We start from the raw sequence: 19,351 nt of genomic DNA on the forward strand, positions 1-19,351 counted from the left end.
TGACCAAGCCCAGCCCTTGGAGAACCTCTCTGCCCTCTTCCCTCATTGAACCTAGCCTGGGATTCAATTTCTCCTCATCTAAAGGAAGAAGAGGTTAGGGGAAAGAGTGAATGGGTGCAAGGTCTCCAGCGTGACCCCTAAAAACCTGTTGCTGGTCCTGATAGTTGAAAAGACGCCCTACAGCAGGGCTCCACCCGCCTCTGCAGGGTCCCCAGCTGGGGTGGGGGCATGCGCAACCAATCAGATCTGATTTCAGGCGGCCCTGCCTTAGTGGGGACTGCCACCTGGCAAAGGTGTGGGGAACTCTGCAGCCCCCCTTCTGCCCAAGCTCTGCATCTTCTGGCCTTTTGCATTTACAGCTCTGGAGAATGGGGTTGCCCCCTAGCCCCACGCCTGCTGGGGCTCCTTCTGCAGGGAGGATCAAATGGGGGGCCTGGATTTGGGGTGCAGGTCTGTTGCCTGGCAGGGCAGCATTTCTGCTGGTTGGCGGGGGAGCAGGGTGAGGCAGCAAACACCAGAGATCGGCAGGTGACTTGAGAGAATGCTCGGGGATGACGTTTTGATGACGCAGAGATGATTCGCAAACCACATCAGCTTCTTGCTGACCCCCTTCTCCCCCTCTATTAGCCTCCAGCCAGCGGCCATGCCAAGGTGGCCAGGCCGCGGTCCTGGATCCTGGGGGGAGAGCGCAGGAGGAGGACTCAGCCCTAGAGGGACTGGCCGTGGGCCAGGAGTGAAATGGATGAGTTTGATTGTCTGCAGGGGAAGGAGTGGGAATGGCTGAGGGATGCTGTTTGCTGGACCAGCCCAGAGCTGAGCAGGGACTGCTGCATCCTTGCCCCACCCACTTCCCTTCACTTAACACAATTAACTAATCATTCTCTCTCCGCCTGCAAGCAAAGCCTGCTAACCACCAAGGACAGTCAGTTTGGAATTCTTCCGCCCTGAGGAGATTGAAGCCAGGTGGGGGTAGGGAGCCGCCTCTGCAGTGAAGGGAAATGAGGTTAGAGCCCAGGGTGACATCCCTTCCCTGTGAGGCCCCACCAAACCAGCACAGAGTGTCCTTTAAGCAAGCCGGTGGCTTGGGGCCATCCCGCTCAGGGAGTGGGTGGTGGAAGTCAAGGGGCACACAGCCTTGGGATGGCTTCATGAAGGGGGCACATTGGGATTCCAAACCGAACAGAGGTCAGGACCTTGGAGAGGACACAGAAGGGACTGGAAAGAGGAAGACGGGAGTGAAGGCCAAACAGGGCAGAAGGAGCCGAAGGTGGAGGGTATCAGCCCTCCAGCAGCTCTAAGGGGCCAGAACACAGAGTTTCAGCTGGAGCAGGAAAGAGAAGCAAGAGATCTCAACCGAAGGAGACCGGGCAGCGATGGGCCTTCCGCCCGCTGAGACTCCTGCACCTGGACTGCTTGGAAGCATCCTCACCCAGGTGCAGGCCAGGCCAGAGAGGAGGTCGCGCGTGCGCCCAGCCTCATTTCTCTCCAAAAGTTAGGTTCTGGGAGCTTTCCTCCCCCACTGTGGTTGCCCCAGGCTACTCAGAGATGAGAGGCCCCGCTGTGAGGAATGCCCTCTGTGTGTTTCTGGCATAGGGCTGACCACAGGAAGAGAAACCGGCTGGGTGGGGTCTGGGTCCCCAGTGGGGAGGTGGGGTGGGGGGCTTTCCTTTCATGTAAGGAGAAGCGGGGAAGGTGGGGATCCGGTCCCAGGGAGCTTGGAGGTAAAAAGGCCTGCCGGGTCTGCCCCCGACGCATGCTGGGGGTCCTCTCTCAGCCCTAGGGTGGGGGGCACCGTGGCTTCCCATCCACCCCTCTGGTCGAGGGGCTTGACCAGGAGGGGGATGTGAGAAAGGCGGCTGCGCGGAGGAAGGAAGCTTATAAAGACAATCTTGCAGCTGCTGCGAAAAGGAGCTGGGGGTGGGGTGCGGAGGCCCAGCAACCTTGGCAATTACGGAGGCTGGGGAACCCCCTGGCCTGGCCGCAAGATAGGGTCTAGTCTGGGTCTCTGGAGGGGCTGTAGGAGACTTTCCAGAATGGGGGTCTGAGTTAGGAGGAGACGGCTTAGGAAGTGAAAAACGAAGGAGGGGTGGTGGGCAGTTGCTGCTGAGGACATCATCAGGCCAGGAAGCCGGAAACTGGGGGGCTGGGTGGAAGAAGTCGGGGGAGAGATTGAATGGGGGGAAGCAGCCCCTATCCTGGCCGGACATAGTCTCATTTATGTCCTTTGCACCTGACCCAGGGCAGAAGGAAGGAGGTGCAGCCTGGGGTGAGGTGCACCCTAGAAACTCCTGGAAGAGGAGGAGGGTGACTTGGGGGTGGGACAAGTATTTTTAAACTTTGAAAAACCGTGAGTTCATCTCCACCCTGAGTGCTGGAGGCGGCAAAGGCCCCATTGTGCTGGGGTCCAGAGAAGGGAGCGGGGGGAGGGGGGAGTGGCACAATGGCCAGGATTATGTCCAAGCAGGCAGGGCAGGCGCTGCGCGGGGGAGGGAGTGTCTTCGTCGCAGATGGCCCACTGAACTCGGGGGGTCGGGCCGAGCTGGGATTTGAACAAGGGGGTGGTTTCCACTCTCACAAAGCCCCCTGCTGGGGCCTGGGGTCTCCGGCATCCGGCAGCTCATCTTGGGGAGGGGGCTGTGGGTGGGATTCCCGCAGCCTGGCTTTCCCAGGGACTGCAGGGTCCGTTCCCAGGCTCCCAGCATTCCGGCGACTCCCCTGGGAGCTGCTGGCCTCCCCTCAGCCCTGTCTGTGCCAGTGGGGGGAGAGGAGAAAGGGCGTGGATGCACACGGACTCCTCCTGGGGACTGGGGACCAGTAAGCCGGAGGGGGGGAGTGGGTGGGGTATACCGAAGGGGTCACAGCGGTTCCATCCTAGCCTCCAGCCCTGATGAGCCCTCAGGCCCGGGACTGTCACTCGTCCCCTCCGACTCCAGGGGCCTTTCCACGCGGGCAGCCCTTGGAACCCGGGACCTCAGGCGAAGGGATCCCGCCGGACGTCCCGGAGCCCCGGCTCCCCAGCTTTTGCCCGGGAGAGGCCTCGGGGAGGCGGGGCATCCGGCCTCGCTCACACCAACCCAAACATTACCATAAATGCTCAGGCGGCGCCTGCGGCCGGGGAGGGGCTTGGGCGGGGGACCCTGGGGCTCTCGAATCCGGTCACCCGGCCGGGACTGCAGCCGGATTCAGTCCGCAGCAAAGGGGCGGCGGGAGTCGAGAGGGAGTTGGGAGAGGGCCGAGGCTGCACGGGGAGCGCCTAGGGGCTGCCCGCGGGCGCAGTGACCTCTGACCAAGGGAGGAGTGGGACCTTCCAGCCAGGACTTCAGCGCGGGAGTTTCTGGGTCCCGCCTTGGTTCTGTCCGCTGTGATAATGGAGCGTCCTGCCTCAAAGCTGGGTCTCAATCCTCTGGGCTCCTGCAGGCCTAACCCCCTTCCCACTCCCTCCTTCCCCCTAAGTTTGGAGAGTGAAGCATGGGGGTGGGTGGGGGATGCAGAGGGCAAGGGAGCAGGATGCGGGGAGTTTACACCTCTCCCCTGCGGATGAGTTCACATCCGCTCCTCACCACCCAGGGGGAGGAGGTCCCCAGGGAGCTGTTGAGCGTTGACTTTGAGTTGTCCCTGCGGAAAGGCCAGCTAGTCTACAGAGAGGAGACGAGCCTGTGGGAAACCCAGGGATACCAAGCTCTGGTCCCTTGGCCCTGCCTCCCCTACGGCCACTTCTGCATTTTATATTCCCTTCCACACAAAGCTGTGAGCAATCCAGGAAGAGCCCTGGAGAAAATGAGCCTTTTTCCACTGTCCCCCAGGCCTGTGATCCCCACCCCAGTTGCCAAAGCTGATCTTGGAGGAGGGAAGAGAGAAAGGAGGAAGAGAAGAGGGCAGGCAAATGCCCTCTCTTCTGGACGCACCCAGTGGCTGGGGCTTCAAGAAAAATTGCAAAGTGAGAAAACAGGGTTTGGAGTCAGAGAAAAGCCCCGGACTTCCTTTCGCATCCCATCACATGTTCAACTTGGGCGTCAAACCCTCTGCTGTAAACCCCATGGAGGAACTGGTGGCTTTGAGCAGCCCTACCGCTTAATCAGCTGATGGTGGGCAAGGGTTAGAACCAGTGGCTATTCAGAGGGGCTGTGAATGAATGCTCACACGAGGAAAGAAGCTGCTCGTATCTAACATGTGTACAGTGCTTTACAACTTAACGTTTCACTTAAGGGTCATTTTCATCACCAATATTTGTCTTGATATTTGCAGCAAAAAAATGAGGAAACAAGCACAAAGAGTTACATGACCTAAAGTCACACAGGCTGTAAATGATAGAACCACTATTTTTGTATTGTGGTAAAATGCACAGAGCATACAATTTGCCCTTTTAGCCATTTTAAGTGTACAATTCAGTGGCATTAAAGATATTCACATTATCCAACCATCACCACTGTCTGGTTCTAGAACTTTCTGACCACCCCAAGAAACTAAAATTTAAACCAAACTCCAAATCTGAGCACTATACCTGTAATAGCTTACAGTGGAATTAAGTAAACATATAATGGAAATGAAAGTAGCGGGTTGACTACCACTGAATTATGTGATATAAACAGGAAATGCAGCCGGGATTCAGAAAGGGAGCACCAGTGTGGACCTCTGCCTGCACTAGCCAGGAAGTCTTTCCGAAGTGTAGAGGCTTCAGTGAAAAGTCAGGTTGAGCTAAGGGAGGAGTTAGGATAGATCACTGCGAGCAGGCCAAGTGCCGCAAGCAAAGAGAGAGGGATGAGACTGAAGAAAGGGGTACATATGTGACAACTACAGAATTTCTGTTTAAGAAGAGTTTCAGAGCCTCCATTTGACTAAAAGGTAGGACTGACAGGGAGCTAGTTAACACGGCCTGACATTGTATTTGCATAGCAAGCCCACTCCTTTCATTCCCATTGAATGTCTATTCGGAGTGGCTTGAGTGCTAAAGCTCTGGTTAGCCACCTACTGCTGCCCACTGGCACCACCCTAATGCAAACAGCTGGTACACCCTAAAGGGTGGTACATAGCCAATAAGAAATTTGACAGGGTAGAATGGACATGTATGTGAGAGCTTGGGCAGAGGAGGGGGAGTCAGGGAATGGGGAGCCACTGCAGGTTCTTGAGCAATGGCAATATGGTGTGATGAAACTGGAATTTAGTTTTACAATGGCCTATTTCGTCTTTGCCTAAGAGCGCCCCCTGGTGCCCCTAGTTTGACTTGTACAGAGTAGGTGGGAGGATGGGGGACTGAAGAGCAGGATTAATGAGTTGGAAGCCTGACTGTTGGGTCTCATTTCAATTCATCCTGAGCGATGACAGCACTGCGGTAAAAATAGAGGTGACATGTGACCAGAGAGGGTTTGATGGGAAGGAAAAGGGCATTGTGGTGGTTTGCTTCTCTGTCTCATGCTGAGCTAGGATACTGCGTGTCAGGGGCTAAGCAGGGGCCTGGAGATAGGATGATAACTAAACAAGGTCCATGTGCTTGAGAGCCAGGCCATGTGCTCCAGAGAAAGGGACAGACAAGTAAGCAATTATAGTACAACATGCCAAGTACTAGGGTGCACATATGCACATAACACAGTTACTTATCCCAGCTTGAGGCAGTCAAAGAAGGCTTCCTGGAAGAGTTGACATCCAACTTCATTTTAAGAGATAGTGGTAGATAATCAGGTAAATGGGGGGTGGCGTGAACTGTTTGCAGTGTGACATAGCATGCTACGTGCAGGAGGCCACTAGCAGTGGCCATTCCCTGACTTCCCCCTTGTAGGGAAGGAATGAGTTTAGTGAGGGATCAGGCCAGATGGCTAAGGATTTATAAAGCGGGATCAATTATCTAGAGCTGCAGGGGAGCATCCAGAAACGGTTTTAGGTCCATCAGAGTTCAGGCCCCAGAGGGACAGAACCAAATGCCCCACATTATTTTAACTTGCAATATGCCGAGGCATCTGGTCCCAAGAGACCTGCACTAGAATGAAAGATAAGCGTGAAGAGGGGCTGCTGTCCTGACGTCATCTGCACATGACTGAGAGCCTCTTGGCAGCCTCTGCCCTTCCCATGTCAACCTGAAGCCACACGCAGCACTTTCTGGTCCCCTGTAGACAATCCTGAAATAAACTGATCCTCGCAGAGGAGTGCTGTGCAGCTGTGAAAAGAATAAGGGTGATCTCTGTGTGCTAATAGGGAGTGATTTCCAGAATATAATTTTAAATCAAGAAACTAGGCATAGAATGCCATACAGAGAATGCTACCTTTTATGTAAGAAAGAATGGATGTTTTATTACATGTCTATATTTATACTCTCAAATAGAAACAATGAAAGGACCCAAACCAAATAAAAAGAGTTACCTAAAGAGGGATGGAAGGAACAGGTCCAACCCCAATATTTGTGTGGCCAGTTCAGAGCATACACCATATGCTGAAATATTTGCCTTATTTGAAAGCTAACTGTTAAATATGCTCTATTCTCTTACCTTGACAAATATACTTTATATTGACAAAATTAAAAAATATGTAAAGCTATGGTTTTTGTATGACTAAAATCAACAAACTATCCAAGATAAATTACCTTAATTACTATTGCACATGCTTGGGTAATCTCATGCTGGGCCAGCACTGTTTGGTTTGGATAATAAAGTCATCTACAACTCATAAATTATGTATTTATCCCATTAAGTTAATTTTTCTTATCTTTATTTTGGCAAAATCCCTAATTATGTTCTTATAATAAAATTTTTCTCATAATGCATATTCTATTGCCAGTAATGCCAAATTAATTGACCTTTCCTGAGTTATTGGTCTTAGCTGCTTAAAAATTAATTTCAATTTTGAAAAAATATGCTCTACACTGAAATAATTATTGATGTTTTAAAATACTTAGATCAGAATTGAATCATAAATGTTGTATGTCATGTCCAAACATTATAAAGGAGTTACATATAATCAATATTTTATCCCAGAAAATACTAAAAATATTTTTTCATCATATAAATTGTTATCATTTACATTTAATTTCCACCATCTCTTAAAGCAATGTCTACATGCATTTGGTGTTTCTTGTTTTGACTTTATTCAAATTCTTCAATGGTGAGGTATTATAAAGCAAACCCCAAAGAACTGTATGTTGCTACATTTCTTCAAATCTCTCCAATTGAGACTGTAACTTGATGTTGGCCAGAAGACAGTTACTATAGAAATTAGTTTGGGGATTATCTGCATGTGAATCTTTTATGGTCATACAAACATTTTTATTTCCTTGTTTTAGTTTTTGTATGTATATATTTAACTCTGTTTTGAAATGATTTCAGTAAGAAAAGTTGCAAGGATCATATAGCCCTTGTTTATCCTTTACCTAGTGTCTGAGATTGTTAATATTTTGCCACATTTTTCTGCTTTATTATTCTCTCTAAATGAGAGTTTTTACTACATTTTTAATTTAAAAAATGTTATTTGACATATGTGTGTATTACATATGTATAATTATTCTTTAATGAATCATGAGTAGATTGTATACATCATGTCCCTAGGTCACTTAATACTTCAGTGTTTCTTAAGGATATTTTCTTATATAACCACAATATAAGTTGCCATTCTTAAAGATTTAAATTGATTCAAAACATTTCTAATCTGTAATCCTATTCTGGTTTGACAAGAGTCCCAGTAATGTCCATTGTGGTATTTGTTTTTCCCTCCAGTACAGGACACAGCCCAGAATCCTCTATTGTATTTATCCCCAGCTGTCATTGCTATTCTTTAATCTGAAACATCTCTGCAGGCTTTGTCTTTCATATTTATCAGTTTGGATTTGTTGGATGTATCCTTAGTTTAAATTATGTTTATGCACCCCAGGCTGGAATACCACATCAGTAATATGTACTTTATCATCCCCTGGGGGTCCTGGCCTGAACCAGTTTTTTTTAGAAAATTCTTACTGAAATCTAGTGGACATAATATACTGGTTTCAGGTGTACAATATAGTGACTTGACATTATATACACTGTGAAATGTTAACCATGTTAAGTGTGTTACCAGCTGTCACCATACAGCGTCACTGCAGTATTATTGACTATATTCCCTATTTTCATCCCTGTGATTTACTTATTTTATAACTGGAAGTTTGTACCCTTTGATTCCTTTCATCTGTTTTGCCTATCCTCCCCCCTCCCTCCCCTCTGGCAACTACCAATTTGATCCTTGTATTTATGAGTCTGTTTCTGAGTGTTTTGTTTTTTAGGTTTTACATGTAAGCAAAATCATGGTATTTGTCTTTCTCTGACTTATTCCACTTAGCATAATACCCTCTAGGTCCATCCATGTTGTCAAAAATGGCAAGATTTCATTTATTTATAGCATTTTTTAAATTAAGGAATCATTGATATACCATCTTATGAAGGTTTCACATGAGCAACATTGTGGTTACTGCATTCACCCATATTATCAAGTCCCCACACACACCCCATTGCAGTCACTGTCCATCAGTGTAGTAAGATGCTAGAGAGTCACTACTTGACTGCTCTGTGCTATCCTGCCTTCCCCATGACCACCCTACATTACTTGTGCTAATCAGATTTCATTCTTTTTTATGGCTGAGTAATATTCCCTTGTGTGTATGTGCCGCCTCATCTTGCTCCATTCATCTGTTAACGGGTATTTAGGTTGCTTGCATATTTTGGCTGTTGTAAACAATGCTGCAATAAACATGTGTGCGTATATTTTCTTGAATTAGCTTTTTTATTTTCTTTAGATAAATACCCAGAAGTGGAATTACTGGATGGTATGGTATTTCTGTTTTAAAGTTTTTGAGGGCCCTCCATACTGTTTTCCATAGTGGCTACACCAGTTTAAATCCCCGCCAAAAGTACTTTTCTCCATGTCCTCACCAACACTTGTTATTTCTTGTCTTTTTGATATTAGCCATTCTGACAGGTGTGAGATAATTGTGGTTTCGATTTGCATTTCTTTGATGACTAGTGAGGTTGAGCATCTTTTTGTGCATCTGTTGGTCATTTGTGTATCTTCTTTGGAAAAATGTCTATATAGATCCTCTGCCTATTTTTCAATTGGGTTATTTGTTTTTTTGGTGTTGAGTTGTATGAGTTCTTTATATAGTGTGGATATTCATCCCTTATTGGATATATCATTTACAAACATATTCTCCCTAGTAGGTTGCCTTTTCATTTTGTTGATGGATTCCTTTGCTGTGCAGAAGATTGTTAGTTTAATATAGTCTCACTTGTTTATTTTTGATTTTGTTTCTCTTGCCTGGGGAGACATATCCAGAAAAAAATGCTAATGCCAGTGTCTAAGAATTTACTGCCCATTTTTTCTTTTAGGAGTTTATATGATTTCAGCTCTTACACTTAGGTCTTTAATCCATTTTGAGTTTATTTTTGTGTATGGTATAAGAAATGATCCAGTTTCATCTTTTGCATGTAGCTGTCCAATTTCTCCAACACCGTTTATTGGCTACCCTGTCTTTTCTTTGTTGTATATTTTTGCCTCCTTTGACATAGATTAACTGACCATGTAAGCATGGGATTATTTCTGGGGTCTCTATTCTGTTCCATTGATTTATGTGTCTATTTTTGTTCCACTACCATACTGTTTTGATTTTCATAGCTTTGTAGTATAGGGTAATACCTCCAGCATTTTTCTTCTTTCAAGAGAGTATTTGGGCTATTTGAGGTCTTTTGGGGTCCCATACAAATTTTAAGATTATTAGTTCTAGTTCTGTGAAAAATGCCATTGGTATTTTGATAAGGATTGCAGTGAATCCATAGACTGCTTTGGGTAGTATATATACATTTTAATATTAATCCTTCCAGTCCACAAGTATGGTATGTCTTTCTATTTATTTGTGTCATCTTCAATTTCTTTCATCAGTGTCTTATTGTTTTCAGAATACATGTCTTTCACAGCCTTGGTTAAATTTATTCCTGGGTATTTTATTCTTTTCAATGCAATTATAAATAGGATTGTTTTCTTAATTTCTCTTTCTACTAGTTCATTATAGTACTTATAAATGCAACTAATTTCTGTACATTGATTTTGTATCCTGTAACTTTTCTGAATTCATTTATTAGTTCTGACAGATTTTTGGTGTAATTCTAAGGGCTTTCTGTATATATTAACATGTCATTTGTGTAAATAGTGGGAATTTTACTTCTTTCTTACCAATTTGGATGCCTTTTATATTTAGATGCTCCTTTTCTTGTCCGATTGCTGTGGCAAGAACTTCCAGTACTATGTTGAATAGAAATAGTGAGAGTGGGCATCCTTGTCTTGCTCCTGATCTTAGAGGAAAAGCTTTCAGCTTTTCACCATTGAGTATGATGTTATCTGTCAGTTTGTCATATATGGTCTTTATTATGTTGAGGTATGTTCCCTCTTGACCCACTTTGTTGAGAGTTTTATCATGGATGGATACTGAATTTTGTTGAATGTTTTTTTTCTTCACCTACTGAGATGATCATAAGGTTTTTATCCTTCTTTTTGTTAATGTGGTGTACTATGTTGATTGATTTGCAGCTACGGACCCACCCTTGCAACCCTGGGACAAATCCCACTTCATCATGGTGATGGGTCCTTTCAATGTATTTTAAAATTCAGTTTGCTTATATTTTGTTGAGGATTTTGCATCTATGTTTGTCAAAGACATTGGTCTGTACTTTTCTTTTTTTGTAGTGTCTTTGTCTTTTTTTGGTATCAGGGTAATGCTGGCTTTGTAGAATGAATTTGGAAGCATTCCTTCCTCTGCTATTTTCTGGAATAGTTTGGGAAGGTAAGATATTAACTCTTCTTTAAACAAGAAGGCAAAAACGTTCTTTAAATGTTTGGTAGAATTCATCTGTGAAGCCATCTAGTCCTGTATTTGTGTTAGTTGGGAGTTCTTTGATTATCAGTTCAATTCCATTATAAGTAATTAGGATGTTCAGATTTTCTATTTCCTCCTGACTCTGAAAGATTTTATGATTCTAGGCATTTATCCATTTTTGTATAGGTTTCCAGTTTGTTGGCATATGATTTTTTATAGAATTATCTTATTATCTGTTGTATTTCTGTGGTATCAATTGCAACATCTCCTTTTTCATTTCTGCCTTTATTTGAGTCCTTTCTTTTTTCTTTATGAGCCTGGCTAAAGATTTATCAGCTTTGTTTTTTCTTTTTCTAGTTTCTTCAGGTGTAAGTTTAGATTGTTTATTTGAGATTTTTCATGTTTCTTGAGATAGGTCTATATTACTACAAACTGCTTTTGCCACATCCCAAAACTTTTGAACTGTTGTGTTTCTGTTTTCATTTGTCTGCAGGTACTTTTTTATTTTCCCTTTGATTCCTTCATTGGCCCATTGGTTGGTTAGTAGCACGTTGTTTAGCCTCCTTTTATTGTCTTTTTATTGAAGTATAGTTGATATCCAATATTATATTGGTTTCAAGTATACAACATAGTAATTCATCATTTATCTATATCATTAAATGCTCATCCCAACAAATGTAGTTACTGTCTGCCAACAGAGAAAGATATTACAGTGTTATTGACTATATTCTCTATGCTGACTAACATATTATAATTGAGATTTTTGTGCCTCTTTATCCCGTTCACCTGTTTCACCCACCCACCCACCACAGCCCCTCCCCCATGGTAGCCATCAGTCTCTTCTCTGTGTTTATGGGTCTGTTTATGTTTTGTTCATTTGTTTTGTCTTTAGATTCCACATATAGGTGGAATCATATGGTATTTGTCTTTCTCTGCCTGGCGTATTTCATTTAGCCTACTACCCTCTAGGTCCATGCATACTGTGGCAAATGGCAATATTTCTTTCTTTCTTAAGGCTGCTATGAACCTGGGTGTACAAATATGTCTTTGGGATCCTGCTTTCAATTCTGTTGGATAATACACCCAGGAGTGGGTTGCTGAATCAATGGTAGTTCTATTTTTATTTTTTTCCAGCTTGTTTTCTATAGCAGCTCCACTGTATAGCACTCACTGTAGAATGTGTGTGCATCACTCCACAATTCCACCAACAGTGCACAGGGCTCCAACATCCCTACATCCTTGCCAATACCTCAGCCCTACTAGCACCTCACTGATGACCAGGGACACCAAGCATCCCCCATATGCCTGCTGGCCAGACATACATCATCCCTGGAGAAATGTCCATTCAAGTCCACAGCCCATCCCCAATTGGGCTATTTGATTTCCTGTTGTTGAGTGGTGGGAGCTCTCCTCACATTCCAGACAGCAACCCTCACTAAATACATGATCTGCAAATACTTACTCCTGCTCTGTTGGTTGTCCCCACAACTCTGTTGATTGTGCTGCTTGATGCACAAAAGCCTCCTCATTTGATATAGTCCTATTTGTTTATTTTTTCTTTTGTTGCCTATGCTTTTGGTGTCATATCCAAGAAATTATTGCCAAATTAAATGTCATGATGATTTTCCTCTATGTGTTCTTCTAGGAATTTTATAGTTTTGGGTCTTATGTTTAGATCTTTATTCCATTTCGAGTTAATTTTTATATTATGATTTAAGATAAGATAAGGATCTAAATTCATGCTTTTGCACCTGCATATCCAGTTTTTCCAACACCATTTGGGAAGATTGTCCTTTTGCCATTGAGTGGTGTGGGCACCCTTATAGAAAATCATTTGACCATATATGCAAGAATTTATATCTGGGCTTTCTATTCCATTCATTGGTCTTGATGGATGTCTATGTCTATGTCTTGCTTACTGCAGCTTTGTAATAATGCAAGTGTAATTACTGTAGATATTGTTAAACTCATCTCCACTGGGCTGGTGACATTCTGCCTTCCTATGAGCAGCATATGAGAGTGACTGTTTCTCCAGAGCCTTGTAAACAGAGTATACTATCAAGATTTGTTCCTTTATAGTTTATTAGAGTGTGGATTCTTCAGATTTAGAAAATATTTTAAAATTTAAAAGAAATTATTTAACCACTTTGCAAGTAAAAGAACTGGACAGTCACATGCAAAAGAATTAATCTAGACACAGACCTTGTATATTTCCTAAAAATTAATTCACTTTCATAAATATAAATGTAAAACGTAAAATTATAAAACTGCTAGATACCATCGGAGAAAAATCTAAGTCATCTTGGTGATGACTTTTTGCCATGATCCATGAAAGAAAAAATTGATATAACTTGGACTTCATTAAAATTCAAAACTTCTGTTTTGTGAAAGATGCTGTTAAGAGATTGAAAAGATAAGTCACGGACTGGGAGAAAATATTTGCAAAACACATCTAATAATGAACTGGTATCCAAAATATACAACGAACTCTTAAACTCAACAATAAGAAAACAAAGAACCTAATTAAAAAATGGTCAAAAAACCTAAACAGACACCTCGCCAAGGAAGATGGATATATAGCAAATACCCATATGAGAAGACACCAACAACATTTGTCATGGGAGAGTTGTAAATTAAAACAGCAATGAGATGTTACTACACACCTATTAGGATGGCTGAAATCTGAAACACTAGCATCAAATGCTGGAGAGGGTGTGGAGCAACAGAGATGTTGGGAATTGCTGGTGGGAATGCCAAATAGTATAGCCACTTTGAAAGACAGTTTGGCAGTTTCTAACAAAACTAAAGATACCCTTACCAAATGATCCAGCAAGTCATTCTACTTGGCATTTTCTGAAATGAGTTGAAACCTAATGCCCATCCAAAAACCTGCGCATGAATGTTTATTCCAGCTCTACTCATAATTGCAAAAACGTGGAATCAACTAAGATATCCTTCAATAGGTAAATGGATAAACAAATTGATAGGTACATCCATATAATGGCAGTATTATTCAGGGATCAAAACAAATGAGTTTTTGGATTCTGATGGACCAAGGAATGTTTGGTATGTTTGTGATTTGAGGGGCCCTGTGTACTGGGAGGTACTGGGAGGGAATAGAGTGAAGGGGACAGGATGAAAGCAAATCTGCACAGAAAAAGCAACAAAAAGACATGGAGGACCCCTAAATGCATATTACTAAGTAAAAGAAGCTAATTTGAAAAGGCTATGTACTCTATGTTTCCAATGATACGACATTCTGGAAAAGAATATGACATTCTATAAAAAGGAGACAGCATAAAAAGATCGGTGATGGCTGCGGGTGGGGGTGGAGAGAAGAAAGAGCACAGGGGATATTTGGAGCCATGAAAATATTCCATATCACTGTAATGGTAGACACATGGCATTGCGCATTTGTCAAAACTCATACGATGTACAACACAGAGTGAACCCTGATATAAACTATGGACTTCAGTTAATAGTAACAATGCATCAATATTGGTTCACCAATTGCAAATAAACAAACTAAAATAGTCAAATTTAGATTTTTTGGTTAAACTTTTGTCAATGTTATTAATATTAAGCAATAGTCCATCTCAAACACCTTTGGCTAATGCATATTCAAAAGTAATTTCATCATGGGATATGTAACCACAATGTTGCTCATGTGATTGTGTATTAATGATACCAAAAAACAAATGTAATTTCATTTTCTACTTGAGACCGTGATTTGTTGTTGAGCATCTTCCATTCTTTTGCTTAGCTCTTCAAATTCTTTGAGTATTTTGTCTAAATTAAACCTCATTAAGAGCATTTAGGCAGCATTTCTATCATGTGTCCAAGAGTGGTGTAAGGTCAAATGTGAGATGCATTTTTCCAAGATGTTTCATCTTTGGGCAGATCTAGAAAATATTAATATATATAATCCTTTCATTGTTCTAAAGAATGCTTTCATGATCAGCACAATTGAGGTCATGTCTAGCAACAAGTTCAACTATGTGCCATTCGAGGTGCATGGCACAGAAAATGCTTCTGGATTTTTGGTTTAAAAAAATGACCTGTTCACCTTTAACTTTATTAACTATATCAGTCCCATTATCATGGACTTGCTCTCAATAATATTCTGAATCAAGGCCAAAGCCTAAAATTGTAAGTTGCTCTATTCCAGTCCTTATGTCAAAAAAGGCCTAAAAAAAGTTAAGTATGCATGCATGTTTCATGTTTCATCTAGACTTACATTATGCACATTTAAAAAAATATGAATGAATATTACAAATGTTCCTCAATCATTATTGTAAATATTTCACTATTCTCAGTACTTCTGAAACTACGTGTTAGAACAGGAAGAAAAGTTAATTAATGTATTTCTTTTCTCACCTAAGTGCTTAACTGCTCAAATCCTCCCTACCCCACAGAAACCACAGATCTTTGAGGCATCTGGACACTGTCACCTCAAGCTTCCAGGAAATGGGTTATAAGATGTGGAGAGGAGCTTCTCTGGGCCTGAACGGTGTTATTACCAGAACTGATGTTTAGAGTTATGGATTCTGCTCTACCAGTGCCAAACCCTGGATTCTGATGGACCAAGGAATGTTTGGTATGTGTGTGATTTGTGCGGCCCTGTGTGGTACTGGGAGGGAATAGAGTGAAGGGGGAAGGATGAAAGCAAATCTACGAATGTACCTTTTTATTAAGTTTTGACTTTGAGATCCTGTCAATGATTTGCATAAATAAAGAGCAAAATTAAATCAAAGAGGGAAAAAAAAGTCTAACTCTAAAACCAGGGCAACAACACAGATTTTACTGAATGCTTGATGGGGAGATTGAGGTTATAGCATCCACAATGCCATAAAAACAAAACTTTTGAATTTGTCTTTGATAATTAATAGAGAACACCAGACTTCCAATATATATGGGTTGGGGTCCGAAATATATTTGTATATTACTTGAGTATTAAAGAAAAGTACAACTCCTTGAGAAACCTGGAGCCTCCAGGGAGTCGATATCTAACTAGAGTCTTCTAGTAAACAAAGTAATAGGGGCTTGTGTAAGAGAGTGCGCTGTTTCCGGTCTGTGGCCTCCTTTTCTCAAGGGCAATGAAGTAATCCCCTGAGGATGAGGGAGCTTGAGGAAATTAAAATAGGAGTTTGGGAATCTCCCGGTAACAATCTGTGTCCCCTTGGGAACTGTTTGAGAGCATGCACCTTCTTAAACACTTTTTGTGTTCCCAATGCATTTGTATCCCCAGTAACTGATAGAATAAACGAATGAATGAATGAATGAATAGAGGACGAGGCAGCGAGTCTGAGGAAGAGGTGCGATTACAGCTCAGAGGCAATAGCCGCCAGCTGGCACCTATAAAGCTCACGCCCCAAGGTCCTGAGAAAGAACAGCGCCCGTATTTGGCGCAGTCTAAATCCACACCTTTAGCGGGCGGGGCTAGGAGGGCATATTCCGCCTCTGCGAGGTAACTAACCAATCCCCGCCTCGAAGGGGCGGGGATTTCAATCTGTCCCCGTTCCTTCCTTTGGAGAGTAAATATGTTTGGGCGCCGTTCGAACGGACCAATGAATGCTCGACGTTTCCTGGGATTGCCCCTCAACAATTGGCCAGAGTTCGTCGCCCTCCCTCTGTGCCACGCCTTTTTCCCCACCCCTTCGCAGACAAGATGGCGGCGCCCAGAGGAGGAGAGGCCGCGCCTGGGGTTTGCTGAGGCTGGTATTCTTACCCACTCTCCCTTTGGACGCAAAGGGCCGCGAGCCCAGAGGACGGGGGCCGGGCGGGGACAGGGGCACCTGCGTAGCTGGACCGCGAGCCCGCGCCCAGCTTGCGCCGCCCCACCCGGCCCCGGCCCGATCCCATCTCTTCCCGGTCTCCTCTCGGTCTGACCCACTGCCAGGCTGTGGCTCGCCACCACTAGGCTTCCAGAGCTGAGCCCTCTAATCCAACCCGCTCTCACCTCCACTTGAGGATGTTTGGCGTCTTTCCTCCCAAACAGTCTGCCTTCAAAAAGGGGATTCCTGGACTGGCATCTGGCCCCGTTTTCCAACACTGAGCCTCCACTTTCTCTAACCCATTTCTTCCTCAGATTCTTGATTATCCCTGGGTTGGAGACTGTTCATTTCCCTTTCAAATTAGTCCCTGACCCCTTAAGCCAGACTTCCTTTTGGACTAACTTCCACATCCCTATCATGGAGGCTGTGTACCTGGTAGTGAATGGGATGGGCCTGGTGCTGGACCTGCTGACCTTCGTGTTGGACCTCAACTTCCTGCTGGTGTCCTCCCTTCTGGCTTCCCTGGCGTGGCTGCTGGCCTTCATCTATAACCTGCCACACACGGTACTGACTAGTCTTCTGCACTTGGGCCGCGGAGTCCTGCTTTCACTGCTGGCCTTGATTGAAGCCTTGGTCCGGTTCACCTTTGGGGGCTTGCAGGCCTTGTGTACCTTGCTGTACAGCTGCTGCTCCGGACTGGAGAGCCTAAAGCTTCTGGGGCACCTGGCCTCTCACGGGGCGCTGAGGAGCCGGGAGATACTGCACCGAGGTGTCCTCAATGTGGTCTCCAATGGCCATGCTCTGCTGCGCCAGGCCTGTGACATCTGTGCCATCGCCATGAGCCTGGTGGCCTATGTGGTCAACAGCCTGGTCAACATCTGCCTCATTGGCACTCAGAACCTCTTCTCCCTGGTGCTGGCTCTTTGGGATGCAGTGATGGGGCCACTGTGGAGGATGACGGATGTGGTGGCCGCCTTCCTAGCACATATTTCCAGCAGTGCTGTGGCCATGGCCATCCTTCTCTGGACCCCCTGCCAGCTAGCCCTGGAGCTCCTTGCCTCAGCTGCCCGCCTCCTGGCCAGCTTTGTGCTCGTCAATCTCACTGGCCTGGTGCTGCTGGCTTGCATGCTGGCAGTGACGGTGACTGTGTTGCACCCCGACCTCATCCTGAGGCTGGCTACCCAGGTACTCAGTCAGCTCCATGCCTGGCCATCCTACCATCGGCTCCGTGAGGATGTTGTGCGGCTCTCTCGCCTAGTACTGGGCCTGGAGGCCTGGCGTCGAGTCTGGAGCCGCAGCCTGCAGCTGGCAAGCTGGCCAAACCGAGGAGGGGCACCTGGGGCCCCTCAAGGTGGCCCTAGGAGGGTGCCCTCAGCCAGGACCTGGCGCCAGGACCCTCTTCCTGAAGCAGGGCCCAGATCTGAGGCTGAAGAGGAGTTGGTCAGGTTGGCCAGAGCGACAACTGCCCGGGGCCGGGAGAGGCTCAATGAGGAGGAGCCTGTAGCTGGGCAAGACCCGTGGAAGTTGCTGAAGGAGCAAGAGGAGCGGAAGAAATGTGTCATCTGCCAGGACCAGAGCAAGACGGTGCTGCTTCTGCCCTGTCGACACCTGTGCCTGTGCCAGGCCTGCACGGAAATCCTGATGCGCCACCCCATCTACCACCGCAACTGCCCGCTCTGCCGCCGGGGCATTCTGCAGACCCTCAACGTCTACCTCTGAAGACCCCCTCCCTGCCTGTCCATCGTCCATGCTCCATGCAGCCACCTGTACCAGGACAGCATTAACACCTGACCTCTGGTTTCTGGCCTGAATCCCTTCCTGCCCCCATAGCTGCCATGCCAAGCCTCCAAGCCATAGATCCAGGACATTGAGGTGGGATATTCTGGAAGAGTGACGGGTGGGGGCAGGGCAACAGCTTTTCCTAACCCAGTGGGTCCTGTGATGAGTGTCCCACTGTGTAAGGCCCTGAGACTGTTCACTGTGGACCCCCGTCCAGCCTGCCAGGGCCCACCCAAATGCCAGCTTCCAGGGCTCGCTCTCTGCTTTGGGTTTTTCTGTTGGGGGTTTGCAAGTCTTCTCCCTGCTCCCTCCCCACTTCTTCCCCAGCTTCTGCAGCCACAACACATTAGTGTTACTTGGGTGTTTTAGCAGCTTGGGCCTTAGAATTATCTGGAACCTTTGCTTTCAGCCCAAGCGCCTGTGCTGGTAGGCTTTGGGGGTGGTATCATTCAGGTGCCCTAAAGCTGCCACTTTTACCTGTCATGATCTTAGGAGGCTCTCTCCCAGCCTGCTCCGACAGCTGGCCTACGAGGGTCTGCCTCTGGGCAGGTGGGGCGGGGTGCCCCTAGCTTTGGGACCATGTAGCCTCTGGCACACCAGCTCCCCTGGGAGCCTCAGGAGGGATCACCAGACTTCTACCCATAACCCTTTCGCTCCCCACAGCAGAGAAATGACATTCCCCTTCTGTTTGTCTCCCCTGGCCTTGGGGAAGGCAGACGGCACATTTCACTAGGGACCAGATACACAAGGGGCCAGCGTCTAGGGGCATGCAGCTCCCTGAGGGGTCTGTCTGGCCCAGTTTCCAGTAAATAAAGTTCCGTCAACAGCAGTGACAGCCTCTGTGTGCATCCTTGCATGGGTGAGCCGTTGGTCAGGTTGACACGCTGCAGCAGGGCCCTTCGGTCTTGCTGGCGTCACAGGGGTGGTCTGTTGAGGACCCGGTCGGGAGGAGCTAAGGAACTGTGCCTGCCGAGAGCCCCTG

The 19,351-nt window shown here is 45.7% G+C and overlaps 2 protein-coding genes across 2 annotated transcripts in view; both read left to right on the top strand.

Annotated features, from left to right (window-relative positions):
• The window catches only part of CBL (Cbl proto-oncogene), a 377,716-nt gene that overhangs the window by 95,191 nt on the left and 263,174 nt on the right, over positions 1–19,351 (top strand). The window contains exon 16 of the transcript XR_008993515.1: positions 15,232–15,413. The gene's annotated coding sequence lies outside the window, so the exon portion shown is untranslated. The remainder of the gene's footprint in view (positions 1–15,231; positions 15,414–19,351) is intronic.
• Positions 16,992–19,198, top strand: RNF26 (ring finger protein 26). Its single transcript, XM_036920031.2, has one exon. The coding sequence runs from the start codon at positions 17,008–17,010 to the stop codon at positions 18,307–18,309; it is 1,302 nt and encodes a 433-aa protein (XP_036775926.1). The 5' UTR covers positions 16,992–17,007; the 3' UTR covers positions 18,310–19,198.

Source organism: Manis pentadactyla, chromosome 13 (genome assembly GCF_030020395.1).
Source record: "Manis pentadactyla isolate mManPen7 chromosome 13, mManPen7.hap1, whole genome shotgun sequence".
Lineage (NCBI taxonomy): Eukaryota > Metazoa > Chordata > Mammalia > Pholidota > Manidae > Manis > Manis pentadactyla.